The sequence below is a fragment of the Protopterus annectens genome, chromosome 1.part0 (assembly GCF_019279795.1).
Source record: "Protopterus annectens isolate FY-2018-M chromosome 1.part0, PAN1.0, whole genome shotgun sequence".
NCBI classification, from domain to species: domain Eukaryota; kingdom Metazoa; phylum Chordata; order Ceratodontiformes; family Protopteridae; genus Protopterus; species Protopterus annectens.
The window spans coordinates 755,638,379-755,656,309 of NC_056725.1; the positions used below are offsets into that span (position 1 = coordinate 755,638,379).

At 41.2% G+C, this 17,931-nt stretch overlaps 1 protein-coding gene across 2 annotated transcripts in view; it reads right to left on the reverse strand.

Moving 5' to 3' along the window:
- Positions 1-17,931, reverse strand: part of EXOSC5 (exosome component 5) — a 1,116,451-nt gene that overhangs the window by 615,109 nt on the left and 483,411 nt on the right. For both annotated transcript variants that reach the window (XM_044062751.1, XM_044062741.1), the window contains one exon: positions 12,219-12,340. In XM_044062751.1, the coding sequence (XP_043918686.1) occupies positions 12,219-12,340 (122 nt within the window). The remainder of the gene's footprint in view (positions 1-12,218; positions 12,341-17,931) is intronic.

Genomic DNA, 17,931 nt, shown 5'->3' on the forward strand with positions numbered 1-17,931 from the left:
TAGTCTGAGCCAACAAATCACGCATGAACTCTACAAATGGCAAATAAGATCTGAGGTAATGTTGGGGACAGTATGGGGATTATGGGTAAGGGGAGGAATACAAACCTTAACTCTGGTAAAAGTGGCTAAAGTGAGATCCAAGACCCATCAGTTGAGGAATGGATTGAAAAGACTTCTTCAGATCCAGTAATTTCCCTTATGAAGTACCAAAGTTACTCATCTGCTTTTTTCATTTTTTAATTTCACTATTTTCTACCCTAACCTGTTGTGCACAAACAAAAATCCTCTCTTGGATGTCCTAGCAACACTTATACCTTTTCACAGCCAATTTAATATGTTTTGCTGACATTCACCCATGCATTGCAGCACACAAAGGCCTAAGCAGTGCACTGAATTTCTTTGCCATCATTCCAGATATATTTAGGAAGTTTCTTAATTAAAATACTTTGTAAACTTTCTACTACATTCCCTTGGTGATGTCACTGTACAAGTAGCATGCAGTCCATCTGTACATTAACATTAATGTGGAATGTTGTGCCTTTAGTAGCCTGCACACTTACATTCCAAAGCATTTTCTGGGAAATCAACTTAAAAACATGAAACAAAGAAATTCAAATATTCTGTGAACATTAAAAATCTATTAAAATGATACAAACAGCAATGTTATCAACAGTCAATACAGTCAGTCTTTACTTCAGTGCTATAACATATTGTGAATAAAAAAAAAGAATGACATTTCTGTTTCACAAACTGTATAATCTTGGAAACTGTATAACCTACATGTATATGCCAATTTACTTTTGTTAGCTAGACATATGCCTTCACATGACAGCAAAAAGCTCCCTTCTATGTGCATGCTTACTAACATTTTTATAACATGAACAATTACAGTTATTTGTATAATTAACAAAATAAATAACCCTGGCCATTTCTTAAGATGTAAAACTTACAGTGCAAATACCAATTGCAGTTTTCTTCATCATCTAAAGTTTTGTCTGATACAAGTACATACAGAAATATTTAATATTTTCATAATTACTAGAAAACTACCAATGTCTATAGTATAATGTTCTGTAATTGCCAAATGTACTTCTCTTTCTCCAAACAGGGTATTTCACACTATGTCCCTCAATAACACTTTGGTCTCTCAGTTATGAAAATATAAATGCAAATGCACAGTGGTTAACATTGTCACCTCACAGCAAGAGGTTCTCCGGTTCGATTCTCGGCTGGGGTGCCTTCTGTGTGGAGTTTGCATGTTCTCCCCGTGTTCACGTTTTCCTCCCACATTCCAAAGACATGCATCTGGAGCATTTCTCCCCGGGCCTCCGCTGAAAACAGGCTCTGTGGAACCTAGTCGGACTTTCCCGGTCAACAAATGATTGAAAAAAAAAAAAATGAATGGCGGAAAATCCATCATCAATGTCTCCACTATAGAACATCCGACATTAATGATCTTAGTATCCCTTTGTTAATTACACCTTGCAGTTGATTATTAATTTGTAACTCACTTAGTTAAGGATGACAGACCTAAAAAATGTCTGAACACCATCAGGAGCTATGGGTGTTAATTGGAAGAACACAAAAAGGCGCTACAGGCTTGAATAAAATAAAGGCCACATCCTGTGCATGTACAGTGATGCTTTCATTAAAGTCAAGTCGTTCATGCTATCCCTACTGTGATGTCACCAAGAGTAAGGTTTATCAAACATCTGTAAATCAGCATAGAAAAAAAATGCTAGTAAGGATTTAAAAAAGACACTGACATCTGGAGTAACTGGGGACAAAATGATTTACGGAGCTATAGGCACCACATGCCATGGTGCAAAAAGTAAATAAGAAAGGACTGACAAAATACTGCAGACATCTAGTATGTTTGCCAACAATTCTGGTCTCTTGTAATTCTATCAGTATGGCCTTCACTTAGGAAATACCTTCACTCGATTTAACTGTGGAATTTAATGCCCCAATAATTAAAATTAGCAAGTAAACATAACAGTTAAAAGTTACACAGAAGTAATCCATCAGCCTGAGGGAAATAGAAAATGAAGACTGAGAAAATAGTTATGCGGCAACTCTTGAAGCCTGAAAAAAAAGTTATGTACTCACCATAACATTCTACCTGTGTTTATCCATTTTCATTCTTCCTCAACATGTGGGTTCATATCTGATCCTTGGATCCAACTCTGACACTTTTTACAGCTCATAGCCTACTGCAAATTCTTGAACTCCTCCCTTACCCATAATGCTACAGTCCCCCTCCATTCCTCAGATCTTGTTTGTTGCTTTTTGATTTCTAAACAACGTTTATATGAGAAACCACTACCTGGAGCTCAAAATAAGGAACACTGGCTCCCCTAGCTTCCTTTCATTCCTCCAGAAGTCATAAACCACAAAAGGTATGGAGGTGGAGGAAGGGTAGTTGAAGAATGAATAATTTGTCTTTGGCCTAGCACTCTTGTGTGGGGTCATTTACTGCACTGTTATAACTTGTTGATAATTGTGAACCTCTGCTCTCTCTGAAAAAAAAAACAAAAAAAAAATCTTGCTTTTTTCCCCACTTTTCTGAGATTTAAAAAAGTTCAGTTACAGGCTTGCTGTTCTTGAACTTTTTTTTTGTAAGTTTCTTGGAGGCCATTTTTTGCTTGGGCTAAAGGGAAGTCTCTCTGTTGATCAGTGGCAGTGAAAAACATTGAGCAGCCTTGCCTGCCCCTGTGGGAGTGGTTGCTGACTTGAAACTGTAGTTTTATTGGCCATTTTGGGTCAATTCCAAACTCCTTCATCTTCCTCTCTTAAAACCCTGTTTTGCGCGTTTTTGTGCAAAGCACAACAGCAGGCAGCGCCGCCTAATTGGGTTTAAACTATTCCTGGCTCCACAAAGTCTGCTCTTCACTTTTTCCCTTAGAACTGCTCTATCTCTCAATTTAAACACCATATTCTCATTCTAAGGCCCTTCACTGGTCTAATTAAGTAATCCTACAAGTTAGCACTATTAAACCATAAGCACTACTTACTCTTATACTCTCTACGATTACCCTGTCCTCTATTGGTCCATCCTAAATTCAGTTTCCCTATATTACTATAGCATGTCCAAAGGGCAGTCAATGCTTTCCTCTCCAGTCCAGCTGGTGAATCTGGGAATTTTGAGGCAATGTTACAACTGTCTCATGTACACGGACAACCCTCTCCTCCTCCAAACAGGTTCAAATATATGTGAGAGATGCAACTATTTAGCCAAACTGGAGGCTGAGCTCTCTCATCTCAAAACTGGTGTAACCAGTCAGGAGGAGAAGGTAACCTCACACAACACAATTCCAGTATCACATAGTCCCACCACATCAGCGAACCAAACACATAAATACACAAAAACATACTCGGAGGCTCTAAATAAAAATCTACCTAAGCAACAGAGACCTCCAAAGCAGACATCCAAGCAAACCTCAAAACAAAACACGCACAACACAAAGCCCACAATGCGCCAAGCAGCCACAGCCCTTAAGGCTGAATAACACACCTGATACTCTTGTAATAGGTGACTCTATTGTCAGACACACTGACGTCCCGCTCACCAGGCTGAATAAAGAGAAGGTCACTGTGAGCTGCCTGTCGGGTGCTAGGATCTGCCACATAACGCAAGCACACAGGTCACTCCAAAGCAAATACAAATATGACTCAGTCATTGTACATGCTGGTGTGAATGACCTGAGACGTTCCTCCCTGGACTACATGAAAAGAGACAGAGGAGCTCTCTGATCATGTAGCCCAGGCTGGTATGACCCTGACCTTGAGCAGCATCTTACCCTCACCTAGAATGATGCCACAGTACAAAGACAAAATGATCGATTTTAACAATTGGCTAAAATTTTGGTGTCATTCAAAGGGGATCCAGTGTCTGTCAGCCTGGGATGACATGCTCGACAAGCCATGTTGCTTCGTTAGGGATGGCTTGCACCTGTCACCACTGGGCTTTCGGATATTGGCAAAGGCTCTTGCCACCCCCACAGTGCCTTTTTTAGGCAAGGCTCAAAAGTCAAACCCACCCCCATAGACAGCACAAGGAACAAGAAACTAAGGGTAATGCTGCTTAACGCCAGAAGTCTTAACCTCAAGATGCACGCACTCAAAGCTCTCCTCAGTATGGAGAACATAGATATCTGTGCAGTGACAGAAACCTAGTTCAAGGCTCCAGAGAGCACCCCAGCACTACCAGGCTATACCTCATATCATGCTTTTCGACCCCAAAACCCGGACCGAACCACAAAAGGAGGGGGAGTTTCCATATTTATCAAGGATATCCACACCTCCAGGTTAGTGGCATTGCACGAAGTATCGGAGACCATCCATGTGCAACTAACAGTGGGCAAGACTGCTTTTCAGTTTATAGCATCTTACACACCACCCTCTCAAAGTCAGGAATCCCACTCGGCTTTCCTGAAAACATTGGAGAACATGAAGATCTCTCCGAACACTATTATATTAGGTGACTTCAACTACCCAAACATTGACTGGGAGCACTACTCAAGCCCCAGCACCTTAGCCCAAAGGTTCCTGGAAATTATAAACTCAAATGCTATGGAACAACTAGTCACCACTCCCACAAGAGGGGACAACATACTAGACCTGATCATTACCAACATGGGGACTCTATGCTCCACACCAGAAGTATATCCCTCATTGGCAAGATCAGACCATAAATTAATTTCACTGGATGTCCACATCCTGACCCCACCCCCAGCCCAGAAAACCACAGTGAAAAACTTCTCAAAAGCAACTTCTCACTTATCAAAACCGAAGTGGAATCCTTCAAGGCCCCAGGGCCAGTGGAAACTACGGCCCAAACTGCAGAATCCTATATAAACGCATTCTACGGACATCTCCAGGAATGCATGGATCATGCTATCCCAAACAAAACCAAGACCCAATCATCCAAAGGCAGGCCCAGTCTGGTGGACCCCTGCCATAACTAAACAGCACAACAGAAGGAGGAAGCTACAACATGATAGAGCAAAATCCGTAATAGGGAAGGCATCTCTGATCAGTACTAGCAAAAAATTACGATCCCTCATAAAATCCTCCAAGGCCAGCTTCGAGAGAAAAATTGCACAGAACACCAAAGACAATCATAAGGCTTTTTTCAGTTATGTTAGGAACGTGGGATGCAACTCCCAGACTTGTTCTGAGTTGATTCTAAATGACAAAAAATACACTGAACCCACAGACATCGCCAATATCCTGGCAGACAGGTTCAGTGCAAACTTCTACACCCCCTTCCCCCCCAAAAGAGCAAGTATCTATCCCGGCAGAGGGCTGCCTCCCAAACATCTCTGATGCTCAGGTGAAGGCTGCCCTCCCCAAAGCAAAAAACACTGCTTCCATGGGACCAGATGGCGTCCCAGGTTGTGTCCTACACGAACTCCAAGAGGAACTAATCCCTCAAATAAAACAGCTATACAATCTCAGCCTTGCTACAGGATATGTGCCCACAGAATGGCGTACAGCAACAGTGGTCCCACTCCACAAAGGTGGAGCCTCTACGGACCCTGGAAACTATCGCCTCATAAGCTTGACTAGCTTAGTCTGCAAGGCTATGGAGAGGATCATCATGGAGCTCATAAACAAAGACACTGGGGACCTACAGACACTAGATCCTACCCAGTTTGCCTTTGTCAAGGGCAGATCCTGCCTTTTGAACCTAGTTGACTTCTTCGAAACAGTCACCAAAGCCATAGATGAAGGGAAGGTAGTCCACAGAGCCTATCTTGACCTTGCAAAGGCATTTGACACAATACCCCACTCGGGCATCATAGATAAGCTATCCAGCTTAAATATAAACCCCTACGTCACAAGATGGGTCACAAACTGGCTCAAAGACAGAACCCACAGAGTGAGAGTTGCTGGAGTCATGTCAGACTCGAAACCGGTCACAAGTGGCATCCCACAGGGTTCTGTCCTGGGACCACTCTTGTTCTGTATATACTTTTCCGAGGTACAGGCAAACGTGGGAGGACTATGGCTCACCAAGTTCGCAGACGACTGCAAACTGGGCACCATAATCAACTCTCCAGCTGACACAAACATCCTTCAAAAAGGTCTCACAGAGACAGACAATTGGTGCCAGCACCATGGTTTAAAGCTAAATGCCAAAAAATGCACAGTCATACCCTTTGGCAAAAACAATGTGCCCACAAATTACCACATAGGCGGAAACCCATTAAGTACAGAGAAAGTTATTAGGGACCTGGGGACCCAAGTTGATAGCAATCTCTCCTTTGAAAACCACACTGCCAAAATGGTTAGAAAGACCTTCTACATAGCCCACCTCATCACGAAGGGTTTCACATCTAGATCAAGAGAGGTAATCGTGCCCCTTTATTCATCCCTCATCAGGCCCATCATAGAATACAATGCCCCTTTTGGGATGTACCTTACCTGACACCTGCAGCAATTAGAAAGACCCCAAAAGTATCTCACTAAGAGGATCAAGGGTCTCAAACAGATGCCATATGCTGCTCGGTTAAAAAAAACTCCAGCTCTACTCAGATGCATACTGCCTACTTCGAGGCGATCTATGCCTGACATACAAAGCTATGTCAAATCCAGAATTAATGGACATGCGCCACCTCAGTAAATCTAAATCCCTTAGAGCCACACGCTCGAGGGACTTGAACCTCAGCACAGAAATAAATAGAACTTGCTGGAGGGACAGGTTCATAACCCAGAGGCTCCCTTCGCTCTGGAATAGAATTCTAGTTCATGTGAGGCAGAGCGCCTCACAATCTCTTCAAGAAGAATCTCGATAGGTGGATGGGGGATCGTAGGTTTGTCCCAGGGATTACTCCCGTGTCACAATTAGACAGAGGCACAGTAAACTAAACCTTAAAAAGGGCACAGTATACTCAAATCAAGGGGTGGCGTAAGCCATACAGAATCGGGCTAGGCTTATAATTGCCCCAGGGCAGATAGCCTAGTATGAACCTATGAACTTATGAACCTATAACGCAAATGGAACGTTATGGTGAGTACATACCTTCTTTATCCGATACCATGAAATGAATGGACCCCATTCCTAGATCAAAATACGATTAAAGTTCAAGAAATTAATATTATTTCCATCTTTGATGTTAGCCAAAAGTGCTCTTCACAGCAACCCCTATGTGCCTGGTAATGACTTCCTCTGCAATTTGTATGTAGTTACATGTACCGGTAACACATCCAAGTATGACTGTAAATTCTTTTTTTATAAGATCTGTTGCCACTACTACGACTGGAACTGTTTGGGAATCCTTCTTCCAAACTGTCCTCATTTCCACCTGCAAATCCTGGTATTTTATGACTTTGTGTGTCTCTGCACATAAGACACTGTAGTCAATGGGTGTGGCAATTTCAATGATCAATGCTACTTTTGTCTTCTTTTCATGTACCACTATATCCTGTTTTCTAGTGTCTGTCTTTTGAAGTGTTGGTAACAGGTGATCTCATGTGATGTAGACAATCATTTTCTATGATGCTTTGTGGCTCATTTTTCCAGCGTTTTTCAGCCACTTCAATAGCATAATGTTTACACAATCCCCAGTGCAACAGCCTTGCCACATTATTATGCCTTTCAGTATACAGTCCTTCTGCCATTAGTATGTCACAACCAGCAACGAGGTGTACAACTGTTTCCAATTCCTTTTTACAAACCCTACATTTATCGGTTTCTCCCACGAGTTCAAATGACTTTGTAAACCTACGTGTATGTAAGCCTACTATCTTGGGCCACCAATATTAACCTTTCATCTCTTGGTTTGAATTCACCTCTCCTTAACCATTCCTGCATTCATGTTACTGATCCACATGATGTTCTTCTAGAAGTTTTCGATACTTGCAACTACATTTATCCATTTTCCACATTTCTTGCCATCTCATCTGGTCCTTCACCTTATATTCTTTTTTTTTTTTTTTTTGGCCAATTCAGTTGCTGCCTGATTTTTCACAACTTTTGGTTTGATTTCCATTCCTGCTTGATGCCGATATGCTTCTGCTAAACTAAGCAGAGAAGACATCTTAGAATTTATTCTCCTCATGTTTCAAAACTTTCACTACATTTGGGTCTTGTGAGGTCAGCAGATGTGGAGTGCCACGACTGCAGATCGACACATAATCAATTTCAAGGATGCCCATACCTCCTTTAGAACAGAGGATATATAATCTTGGTATGCACTGATTTTTTTTATAAATCATTTTGTGAGATGGAGCATCTTTCATATTTTCCTGTCCAATTTATCCAATATGTTTTGGGGCAAGTCAATCACTCCAAAACTGTAAGTAAGGACAGGAAGAGCAAATTGGTTTATAGCTTGAATTGTGTTCCTTGATGTCAACACTGTTTTCAGGACTAAATTAAGTCTTCTAAAGTATTTCTTACTAAGTTTTATTTGCATTTGTTCATGTTTTATTGTTGATCCTTCATCAACTCCTAAATATTTATACACTTCCTCTTGCTCAAGTTCTTTTATGTCACATTCTTGTCCCAAACTGATGTTTTCTTGGTGGTGCAGCTTTCCTGCTTTAAAGGCTACTTTTGTACATTTGAAAAACTTGAGTGGAGATCCAGGTGCCCAAAAAGGCCAGTACCAACTGCCGAGAAATATCACCAAACGATTTACTAAAAATCAACAAGCAGCAAAAATAGCAACTGACAGCAGTTTAGCTTTTTCGTCTAGGTAAAGACTTCTTCATAACTGCTAGTACATCCACTGTTTTACTTAAACACACACAAAATCAACGCATGTGATCAAACCGACCAATGAAACACCAGTGTCAGCTTTCAAAAAATTGTGTCAACATTTGTTTGATTTGGTTCCTACTTTTGTACATTTATCAAGACCAAATGACATTCTTATATCATCTGAAAAAGTCCTCTCCACCCATGTATCTTCTGTAATATCTAGCCAGGCTCTCTGGCATAGGGATAGTCAACCCCCGATTGACTCCAGAGGTGGACAATCAGGCCTCCTTTGAGGAGTATTGGTACGCTAAGTCGGAGAAGGAATCCCTGGACCCCTGGTTCTGCACTGCTCCTGTTGTGCGGAAGGTATCTTCTGTTAGTTCCCCAGGGGCAGGAGGAGGATCTCCATGTAGATCATGGAAAGGACTGTGGAATTTTTTTGAACCACATTTTCCAACCACCTCATTGATTCCAAGAAAAGGTTTTCTGAGAAGTCGAAAAATGTATGCTCACTGCAGACAGGGTCCTGTCATCTTGCTCATACCTGCAGAGTGTGTCCCTCACTTTAGGGCCAGACAACAAGCTTCTGTCAAAATGAGCACTGACCAAGGAGGACTTGAAGGGCTCTGCAAAATCACACAGGTGCATCCAGGCATGCCTCCTAATGGAAATGCCTGAACCCATTGCCCTTGAGGCACCTTCAACAGCATGTGAAATTAACCTCAGACGAATTAGCAATGGACTGCATGGTAGCAAACTGTGATGCAAGGGAAGTCTGTGCCTCAGCAGTTACTGCTCCTGAGAGGGATTTGGAGAGCTCTTTAATCAAATCCCTCTGACGTCTGGTAAAGTGCGCCAAACGGTTCAGTGATCTAAGGGTGAAAGTCGCTGAAACAAACTCGCTTCCCAAACCTGTCCATCACCCTAGATTCCTTGTTAGGGGGATGAACAGATGAACTTTGTTCTGCGAGTTCTTTCTTTGTCAAAATCAGGTTATGCCTACATAACCTGGTAGATGTCTTCAAGAAAGACATTAAAGTGATGGGTGAGGGCAGAACAGTGTACACTGCCTACCCCAACCTGAACGACACATTCAACACAATTCTTCACTCAAGCATTGTAGATAACCTTACAAAATTAGGCATAAACCCATATGTCACTCACCGACAGGGAACAATAACTTTGGATAGGGAAACCTACCTCACCAGAGGTCAACCACTATCAGAGTCCCACAGGGATTGGAGATGGGGCCTCTCCTTTTTTTAGCATCTAGTTCTCTGAAGTCAAGACAAATGGCAAAGGCATCTGGCTAACAAAGTATGCAGAGAACTGCAAAGCAGGCATGGTCACCGAATACCCTAATGACACAGATAACCTACAACAGGGTCTAATGCAGGCAAACAACTGGTGCCAGAGCCATGAACAAAAGCTCAATGTGAAATAATTCAGAATAGTACCCTTTGGAAAGATAGCCATGTCTGTAAATTGCCACATTGAGAATACATCCCAAAACTAGATACATTAGTCAGGGATCTAGGAAAGCATGTAGTCAGTTAACTGACCTGTTGAGCAACAACTGTCTACCGTTTAGAGAAAATCATTCTCTGTTGCACAACTTATAAGCATGTGCATGGTATCCAGGTCCAAGGAGGTTACTGTTGCATTGTACACATCATCTCTCAGCAGACCAGTCACTGAGTACAAGGCAACTGGCATGTACCTGACCAACCATTTAAAACAACTTGACAGACAACAGAGGTTTCTCACAAACAGAATACAAGGAGTAAACAAGTCATGTGCAAACCTCCTCAAAGCCCTATCTCTGTGTTCTGTCTCCTACAAATTACAGAGTGGTGATTTATGCCTGGCCTATAAGGCATTATCGAATCCCATACTGATGGATTTGTTGCATATCTGCTAAACAAATAGCATCAGAAACACCAGTTTGAAGGCCCTAACTCTATTCTTCAATATAAACAGAACATGTTGGAGAGAGAGGCATGCATTTCAAAGATTATCCCCTCTCTGGAGCAAGTGTCACATCCATATAAAGTGAAGTTCATCCCTAACCATTTTTAAACACAACTTGAACCAACGGATGGGAAATTACAAATTAACCCCTAGTTTGGTACCCATATCCCTAATGGATTGGGACAGTCTGTGAACACTTCATGTGTACAAGCCTGTATCATAATTCAAAATCTCTTGGGGTATTGACATAAATCAGTAATATTTTGGTAAACTTGGGTTAATCTTGGCTAGTCTTAAAATGACTCTTGGGCCGATAGCTTAATAACTACCTACGAAACTACATATGATACACACACATAAATATGTAAACACGTATACATACACACACAGGTCTACTACTTCTTATCGAATTCACACTTCAATGAATGGTAAACAACTGACACTGCTTTGTCAAATATGCAGTTTTCCGAAAGCTAAGTATATAGGGTTCTGTTTAAGCGACACAGTTAACGTTATGCTGGTGGTGCGACAAGTTCAGGAAAAGTTTATAGTGTTTAGATACATTGGCTTACTCTTTACTGGTTCTGTGGCATGCCAGATGTGCTATTAGGTGTTGAAATAGTCAGGAAGTACAGAATTATTTGCAGAGCACTGGTGGCTTTAATTTGAGACCGCACCACAGTAAGGCTCGGGAAATCTGTCCTTGGATTCACTATAGTGCAATCTCGGAGTTTGGTATATATAATTTGCAGGGTGGGAGAAGGGGGGCTTCCCCTTACAGAAATACTAGAAACTCTGGGGGGGGGTTGTATTTTTTAATTACGCATTTGAAGCAGTCAGTGTGGAATAGTAAAAGTGAATACAACTGTGCTGAGTTTGTGATAGCAGCTGTAAGTCTACTGAAAATGTGAAAAGTTCTCACTATACCAGTGTGTGTGTGTGTTTAAACTTCTTTATTACACATTTGCTAGGCTTACATTTTTACATTGTTTAACTCTGGATGCTTCTTGGGGAAAAACACGAAAAATGTCAGTTTGTGCGTCAGGTATTGGGTGAGATGCACGTCTTCACTAATGTGTTTTTCGGTGGTTGTTGAAGTGCCAATGAAGTACATTTTCAGCAATTAATATTTTCTAATTACCGGTCTCTGTTATTTACTGTTTGGTGAAGTGCAAATTTGATAAGAAATAGTAGACCCATACAGATAGACAGATATGTATGTAAGTATATTATAGAAGTGGAGGAAGGATTTTCATCAGTACGCAATTTAAGATTTTCAATATTCAAAAATTGATAAAAATGTAACTCACGATAGAATAAGTCAATGTAACAAAGGGAAATCCTGTAAATTACATATTACTACTAGCATTCTGTGTTCCAGACTGATTAATTCTGCACCTTTTACAGCTACAATATCAACTGTTGACAGAAGCAAAATTACTTGGTTATAGTACATGTACAACATAGAAGTTCCTGTCAAGCAGCTGAATAATTTTTAGAAATTAACACAAGTTCAAGTCCACAATATAAAGGATACAGAACCAGCATCATGGATAACTTGCAAGACAACAGTAATGGATGTCCTTGGGTGTAAAGCTGTAAGAATCACAGATTCACATGTATTCTTAATCATCTGCTCCTTGGCCTTTTCTGCTACACCTGTGAAAGAGAAAGGGAAAACGATGCATCTTTTTTTAGTGTCAGGATAAGAACCACACAAATGTGAACTTTACACAGCAAATTTAATCAGCATTCCTCATCGATAATTCTGGGTAAAGTACAAGGCAAAGTAATCTAAAAGTCATGTTGCGTCTACCTACAGTACCTTCTCAGCTGTTGAAATTACACTTAGTCAAATTATTTTTATTTGTTTTTTTGTTTATGGGGATAGTCCAGACGGACCATGTAAAATCCCTTTTCAGGAGAAGCCCCGAGCAAAAATATCCAAAAGTGATGCATAGCAGTTCGTATCAAGAGTAATAATACATGGGATTAGACAATGGTAAAAAGAGGCAGCATTACACGCTATAAATCTACAGAAATAAAGTAAATCAAGAAAAAGAACGAAAAGTGAAAAATACATAAAAATTGTGAATGTGAGGGATAAGTGATAAAAAGGCAAAGGGGTGTGCAAGGAGAGAAGAATGAAGAGCTTCACTGAAAAAGGAGACCGGTTAGAGTACACAGTGTAGGTGGATAGAAAAAGAATGAGAAAGAAGAGGGAGGATGGATTATAACTGGGGGTTATAGAGGAGAATAGGAGTAATGTGGGAACATGGTGAGCAGTTAAAGATGCAAAGCTAGGAGTTGCATTGCATGGACAATCTTTTAGTTTTTCTTTGAAGACTTTGGAGGAAGATGTTTGTCTAATGGTTGTGGGAAGTGAATTCCACATCTTTGAAATATATGTGGAATCCGAGGAGTCACCATAGGAGCTGTGTGATTTTCTTTTCTTTAAAAAAAAAAAAAAAAAAAGTATCATCTGGAAGTGGCCATGTAGGACGGTACCATTAAAGAGCAAAGGGAGGGGCATTTTGTTAGGAAAGAATAGAATGTTATAGGCTAGTTTTAACTGAGAAAAACTGAGGAAGTTGGAGAATTTGAGCCAGTTTAGTTTAATTTTTTTTTGCTAGCAAAGCAATGACTAAAAGAACAGGGCAGACCTGTAGCACGTTTAGCATTTTAGTTATAACACTGCTTTAGTTTTCATAGACATGATACATTAACATCAGTAAAATTAGGTGACGCACAAAGGTGACTTGATAGAAGACAGGATGCAGCAGTGGTTTTAAGTGAGTGGGGTGTAAAATAATTACAGCTTCTGTAGAAAAGTCCTAATTTGTATGAGTTTTGTTTAACCATATTTTGAATATGTACATCAAATTTAAGTTGATCATCAATGGTAATGCCTAGAAGCTTTGTTTAGGAGACTACTTCCAGCTGAAATTTTGGAGAGGAATACACTGTGAAGTTGTATTTGCTTTCAGATTGTGATCTGAGAGTAAATAATATTCATTTAGTTTTTGTGAAGTTAGAAGCAGCTGAAAAGGGGAGTGCCAAGTCTTGGAGACAAAGGATTCAAAATAATAGCATATAGAATGGATGCACAGATGACAAGAGTGGCATCATCAGTATATTGAAAAAGCAGCTTAAGATGAGGCAGAAGCCAGGTATTTATGAACAGATAAAGTAAGGCACGGACAAGTAAAGACCCTTGTGGGACCCATTTGACAGGTAAGTAGACGTGTCAGAGGGCCATTTGGCTGACTGAGAATGGTTAGATAGATAGCTAGTGAACCAGTCAATTGCTGGGGAAGAGAAGTTGAGAGAAAAGGGAGTGAAGTAATTTATGATAAGATACAGTGTCAAATGCCATAGAGAGATCAAGGAAGACGGAAGAGGCAAGTTTAATTTTTCTTTCTTTCTTGGTAAAACAATGTTGGATAGGAGGGCAGTAGCTGTAATATGATTGGTATGAAAGCTATGCTGCGTAGGTGAGAGTTGTGCGCTGGTTTACAGAAGACACTGATTGTGAATGCATCTATCTAAGATTTTAGAAAGAGGTAATATAACAATGGACTGTATGTTTAACATTTCTGTAGGTGTACCACCTTTATGAAGGAATAATATAAATTACTGTTTCTATGATGTAGGGGTGGTGGTTTCACAAACACAGCAATTTATCAGAACAGAAATTGGATAAGCAAACACACTACTTTCACCTTTACAACATGGCTTTCACCCTTCAGTTTAGTTTACATAATGTTTGGCAAGTACTAGAAGGGTGCAGGTGAGAAACTTTTCTAAGATGGGTAAAGATTGCTTTAGGGAGTATTGTGTTAAATTATCAACAGTATTTTTGAAATAAGAGTTACATTTACAAGCTAGATCACTGTTTAGAAAGGAGTTAAACTAAGAGAATTTACCAGGTTTTAAGAGGTTATTAAAAAATAGACAGAATAACTTGGAATTGGAGCTTTGTGGTGTTTTAGGAAAGTAGAGTAGTTATTATTTATTCATTCTTTGTTGACCAGGTTAGTCCCACTAGGCTAGTAGCCTTTTTTCAGGGGAGACAAAATGTACTATTTATACTTCTAGGGGAAATTTGGCCAGAGCACTGGGAAATTTCCCCTACTCACTGTTGTAAGTGGGACCCATTTTGTAGGAGCACTTCCCCTTTCCATTCCAGGCACAGAGAAGGCCAGAAGAAACAGGGACGCAGATTTAGAGAGAAGGAGATGGTGGAGTGGTGAAAGAAATGGAGGAGAAAGAATATATCGAGACTGCAGAACATGTGCAGGATTCTGAGAGAATGTTTCAAGGAAATCTGATGGAGAGGAGTCAGCAAATGATGGATGTATAATTACAATCCTTCAGATGGGAGGGCTGCAGGATGATTTACTTAAAGGAATGGTGGTGCAGAGCAAGCCAGAAAATGAAGATGTTTCCTGAGGGAACATTATGGAGAAAGTACAAAAGGAGGATGCAAAGACAACTCTGAAGAATAGTGGCAAGATGAAAAAGAAAACATCTGTACAAAAAGTAAAGGAAGGAAAAAGTGGAGTAGCAGAAAAGAAGGCAGAAGGAAAAAGGAAGTACATGGTAAGGATTCAAAGTAAAGAATACAAAGAAATTTATGGGTATGAAATGTGGGAAAATTTAACAGCTCCTTTGGGTATAAAAGCATATGACACAAGAGCATTTATTCTTATTAAAAAACAGCTTAATTAATAGCATCAGAAAGTTTAGTTATAGTAGGAGGAGAGGTAGAAGAAAAGTACAGTTTTGTACCTACCATAAATGTAGATGTTCGAGTGTATACCCTGCTGCAGTCATCACACTTGGGTTATCCTGCCGTCAGGCAGTCCCACAGTCGGCCGGAATTCCAAAGTCTTGATCCGGCGTCGGTTGCTGTCGCTTCTTCCCTGATGTCAGAACGCCAAGGGTATATCAGAGGCATCCAAAGCCATTTTCTTCAGTTTTTCTTGCCCCAGATGTCAGGTGCCCCTAATAGGTAGGCAAAAAATATATATATACATATAGCTATATGAAAAAATAAAACAAAAGCCTTAGGCACAAGCAAATACACCACAGAGGTAGTATAGAATAGAGTGGTAGAGATAAGTTCAGAGGGGATGGAGGGAGGGTAACCTGGACTGCAGCAGGGTATACACTCGAACAACTACATTTATGGTAGGTACAAAACTGTATTATGTTCATCGTGTTACCCTGCTGTAGTCATCACACTTGGGTAGAATCCCAAAGCTAAGGATGGGAGGTGGAGTCAAACAGGGTTAGAGGAGGCTAGAAGGCCCTGCAAAACTGCAGTGGCGAAGACAGCTCTAGTCTTAGAGTAAAGTGGTAAGTGGTAATGTTTGGTGAAGGTGTGTACTGAACTCCAAGTTGCAGCTTCCAGAATATTCTTGGTTGGCACCCCCCTGAGGAAGGCTGTAGATGCAGCTGCTGCCCTGGTAGAGTGGGGCCTTATGGTAGCTGGAACTGGTTTTCCATGGTGGGTGTAGCAAAAACGTATGCAATGTCCTATCCATTTGGAAATGGTCTGTTTTGAGATAGCCTTTCCTTGTGACACTGTAGCATAGGATACAAAAAGCTGGTCAGATTTTCTGAAAACCTTAGTTTTATCCAAGTAGTAACTTAGCTGCCTGTGAATGTCCAAGGAATGCAGGAGTCTTTCTCCTTTGTTCTGTGGATTTGGAAAGAAGGTGGGTAAATGGATGGTTTGATTTAGAGCCACACTGGATACCACCTTAGGCATAAAGGAAGGGTTAGTTCGTAGAGAAACTCTGTCTTGATGAAAAATGAGGAAAGGCTCTACTGCCATTAGTGCCTGAAGCTCTGAAACTCTTCTAGCTGAGGTAATTGCTAGCAGCAGGGCAGTCTTCCATGATATAAACTTTAAGTCATCTGAGAAGGCTGGCTCAGAAGGAGGTAGCGTGAGTTTTTCCAGAACAAAGTTGAGGTCCCAAGTAGGTGTTGGTGCTCTCTTGGGAGGCCTAATGTTTTTGGCCCCTCTAAGAAACTGCCTTAGGAGTGGATGTAAAAATAAGGGAGGATCCGTGTTGTAGTGAGCAGAAATAGCTGAGGCTTGGATTTTAATAGATGAAAAAGAAAGCCCTTTGTGTAACATCTCAGTTAAATATTGCAGAATCTGAGGTATGTCTGGCTGAAGGGTATTTTGGCCTTTAGCTTGGTTCCAGGCGCAAAACCTTTTCCATTTGTCTGAGTAGGCTTTCATGGTGCTGGGCCTCCTGGCTTCCAGAATAACATCCATAACAGCTTTTGAGAGAGGAGCTTGCTGGTTGCTTAGGTGATTTGCCATGCAGCCAAGTTTAAGGTTTTGATCTGGCTGTGTAGAACCAGATTGTCTTGCTGTGTGAGCAGGTGGGTAATTTGTGGCAGAATCCGTGGTGGGCCCTGGGCCATATTCCTTAATAGTGGGTACCAGTGCTGGCATGGCCAGTCTGGGGCAATGAGTATCATTCGGGGTCTCTCCATCCTGACTTTCAGTAGCACCTTTGTGAGAAGGGGTAATGGAGGAAAGGCATATACTAATAGCATTTTCCAACTGAATGAGAGTGCGTGCACTTTCCAAGCTTGATGGTGATAAGTCCTTGTGCAAAATTTTGTTAGCTGATAGACCGCTTTTTGCCAGCCCTCAAACTATGTCTGGGAGCCCCCATTTTTGAGCTATCATTGCGAATACTAGTGGATCCAGTTTCCACTCGTGGGGATCCATGATGTTTCTGCTTAGGTCATCTGCCAATGTGTTCTTTTTTCCTGGCAGGAACTGAGCTTGTAACTGAACTTGGTAAGCAAGTGCTGTGTTCCACAAGGTCATTGCTTGCCTGCATAGAGGGTAGGAGTGTGTGCCCCCTTGTCTGCTTATGTACCACATTACTGTGGTGTTGGCTGTCCTTATGATAAGCTGTCCTGGATGTAAGAGGTCCTTGAAGGCTGTCAGAGCATTCTGTACAGCTAACATTTCTTTTTGATTGATGTGCAGATTCCTTTGATCTGCAGTCCATATGCCTTGAACGCACAGTGCTGCCATATGTGCCTCCCAGGCATAGTCCGATGCATCTGTTGTCATAGTTTGCCTGGCTGGGGGCAGGGTTAAAGGCTGCCCTTGTTGAGGTGACATGCCTGTGAACACCATAGAAACTCCTGCTGAAGGCAGGGAATGAGAGGTATCATTGTTTCCAAGCTGTGGCTGTGTTGAGTCCATACGC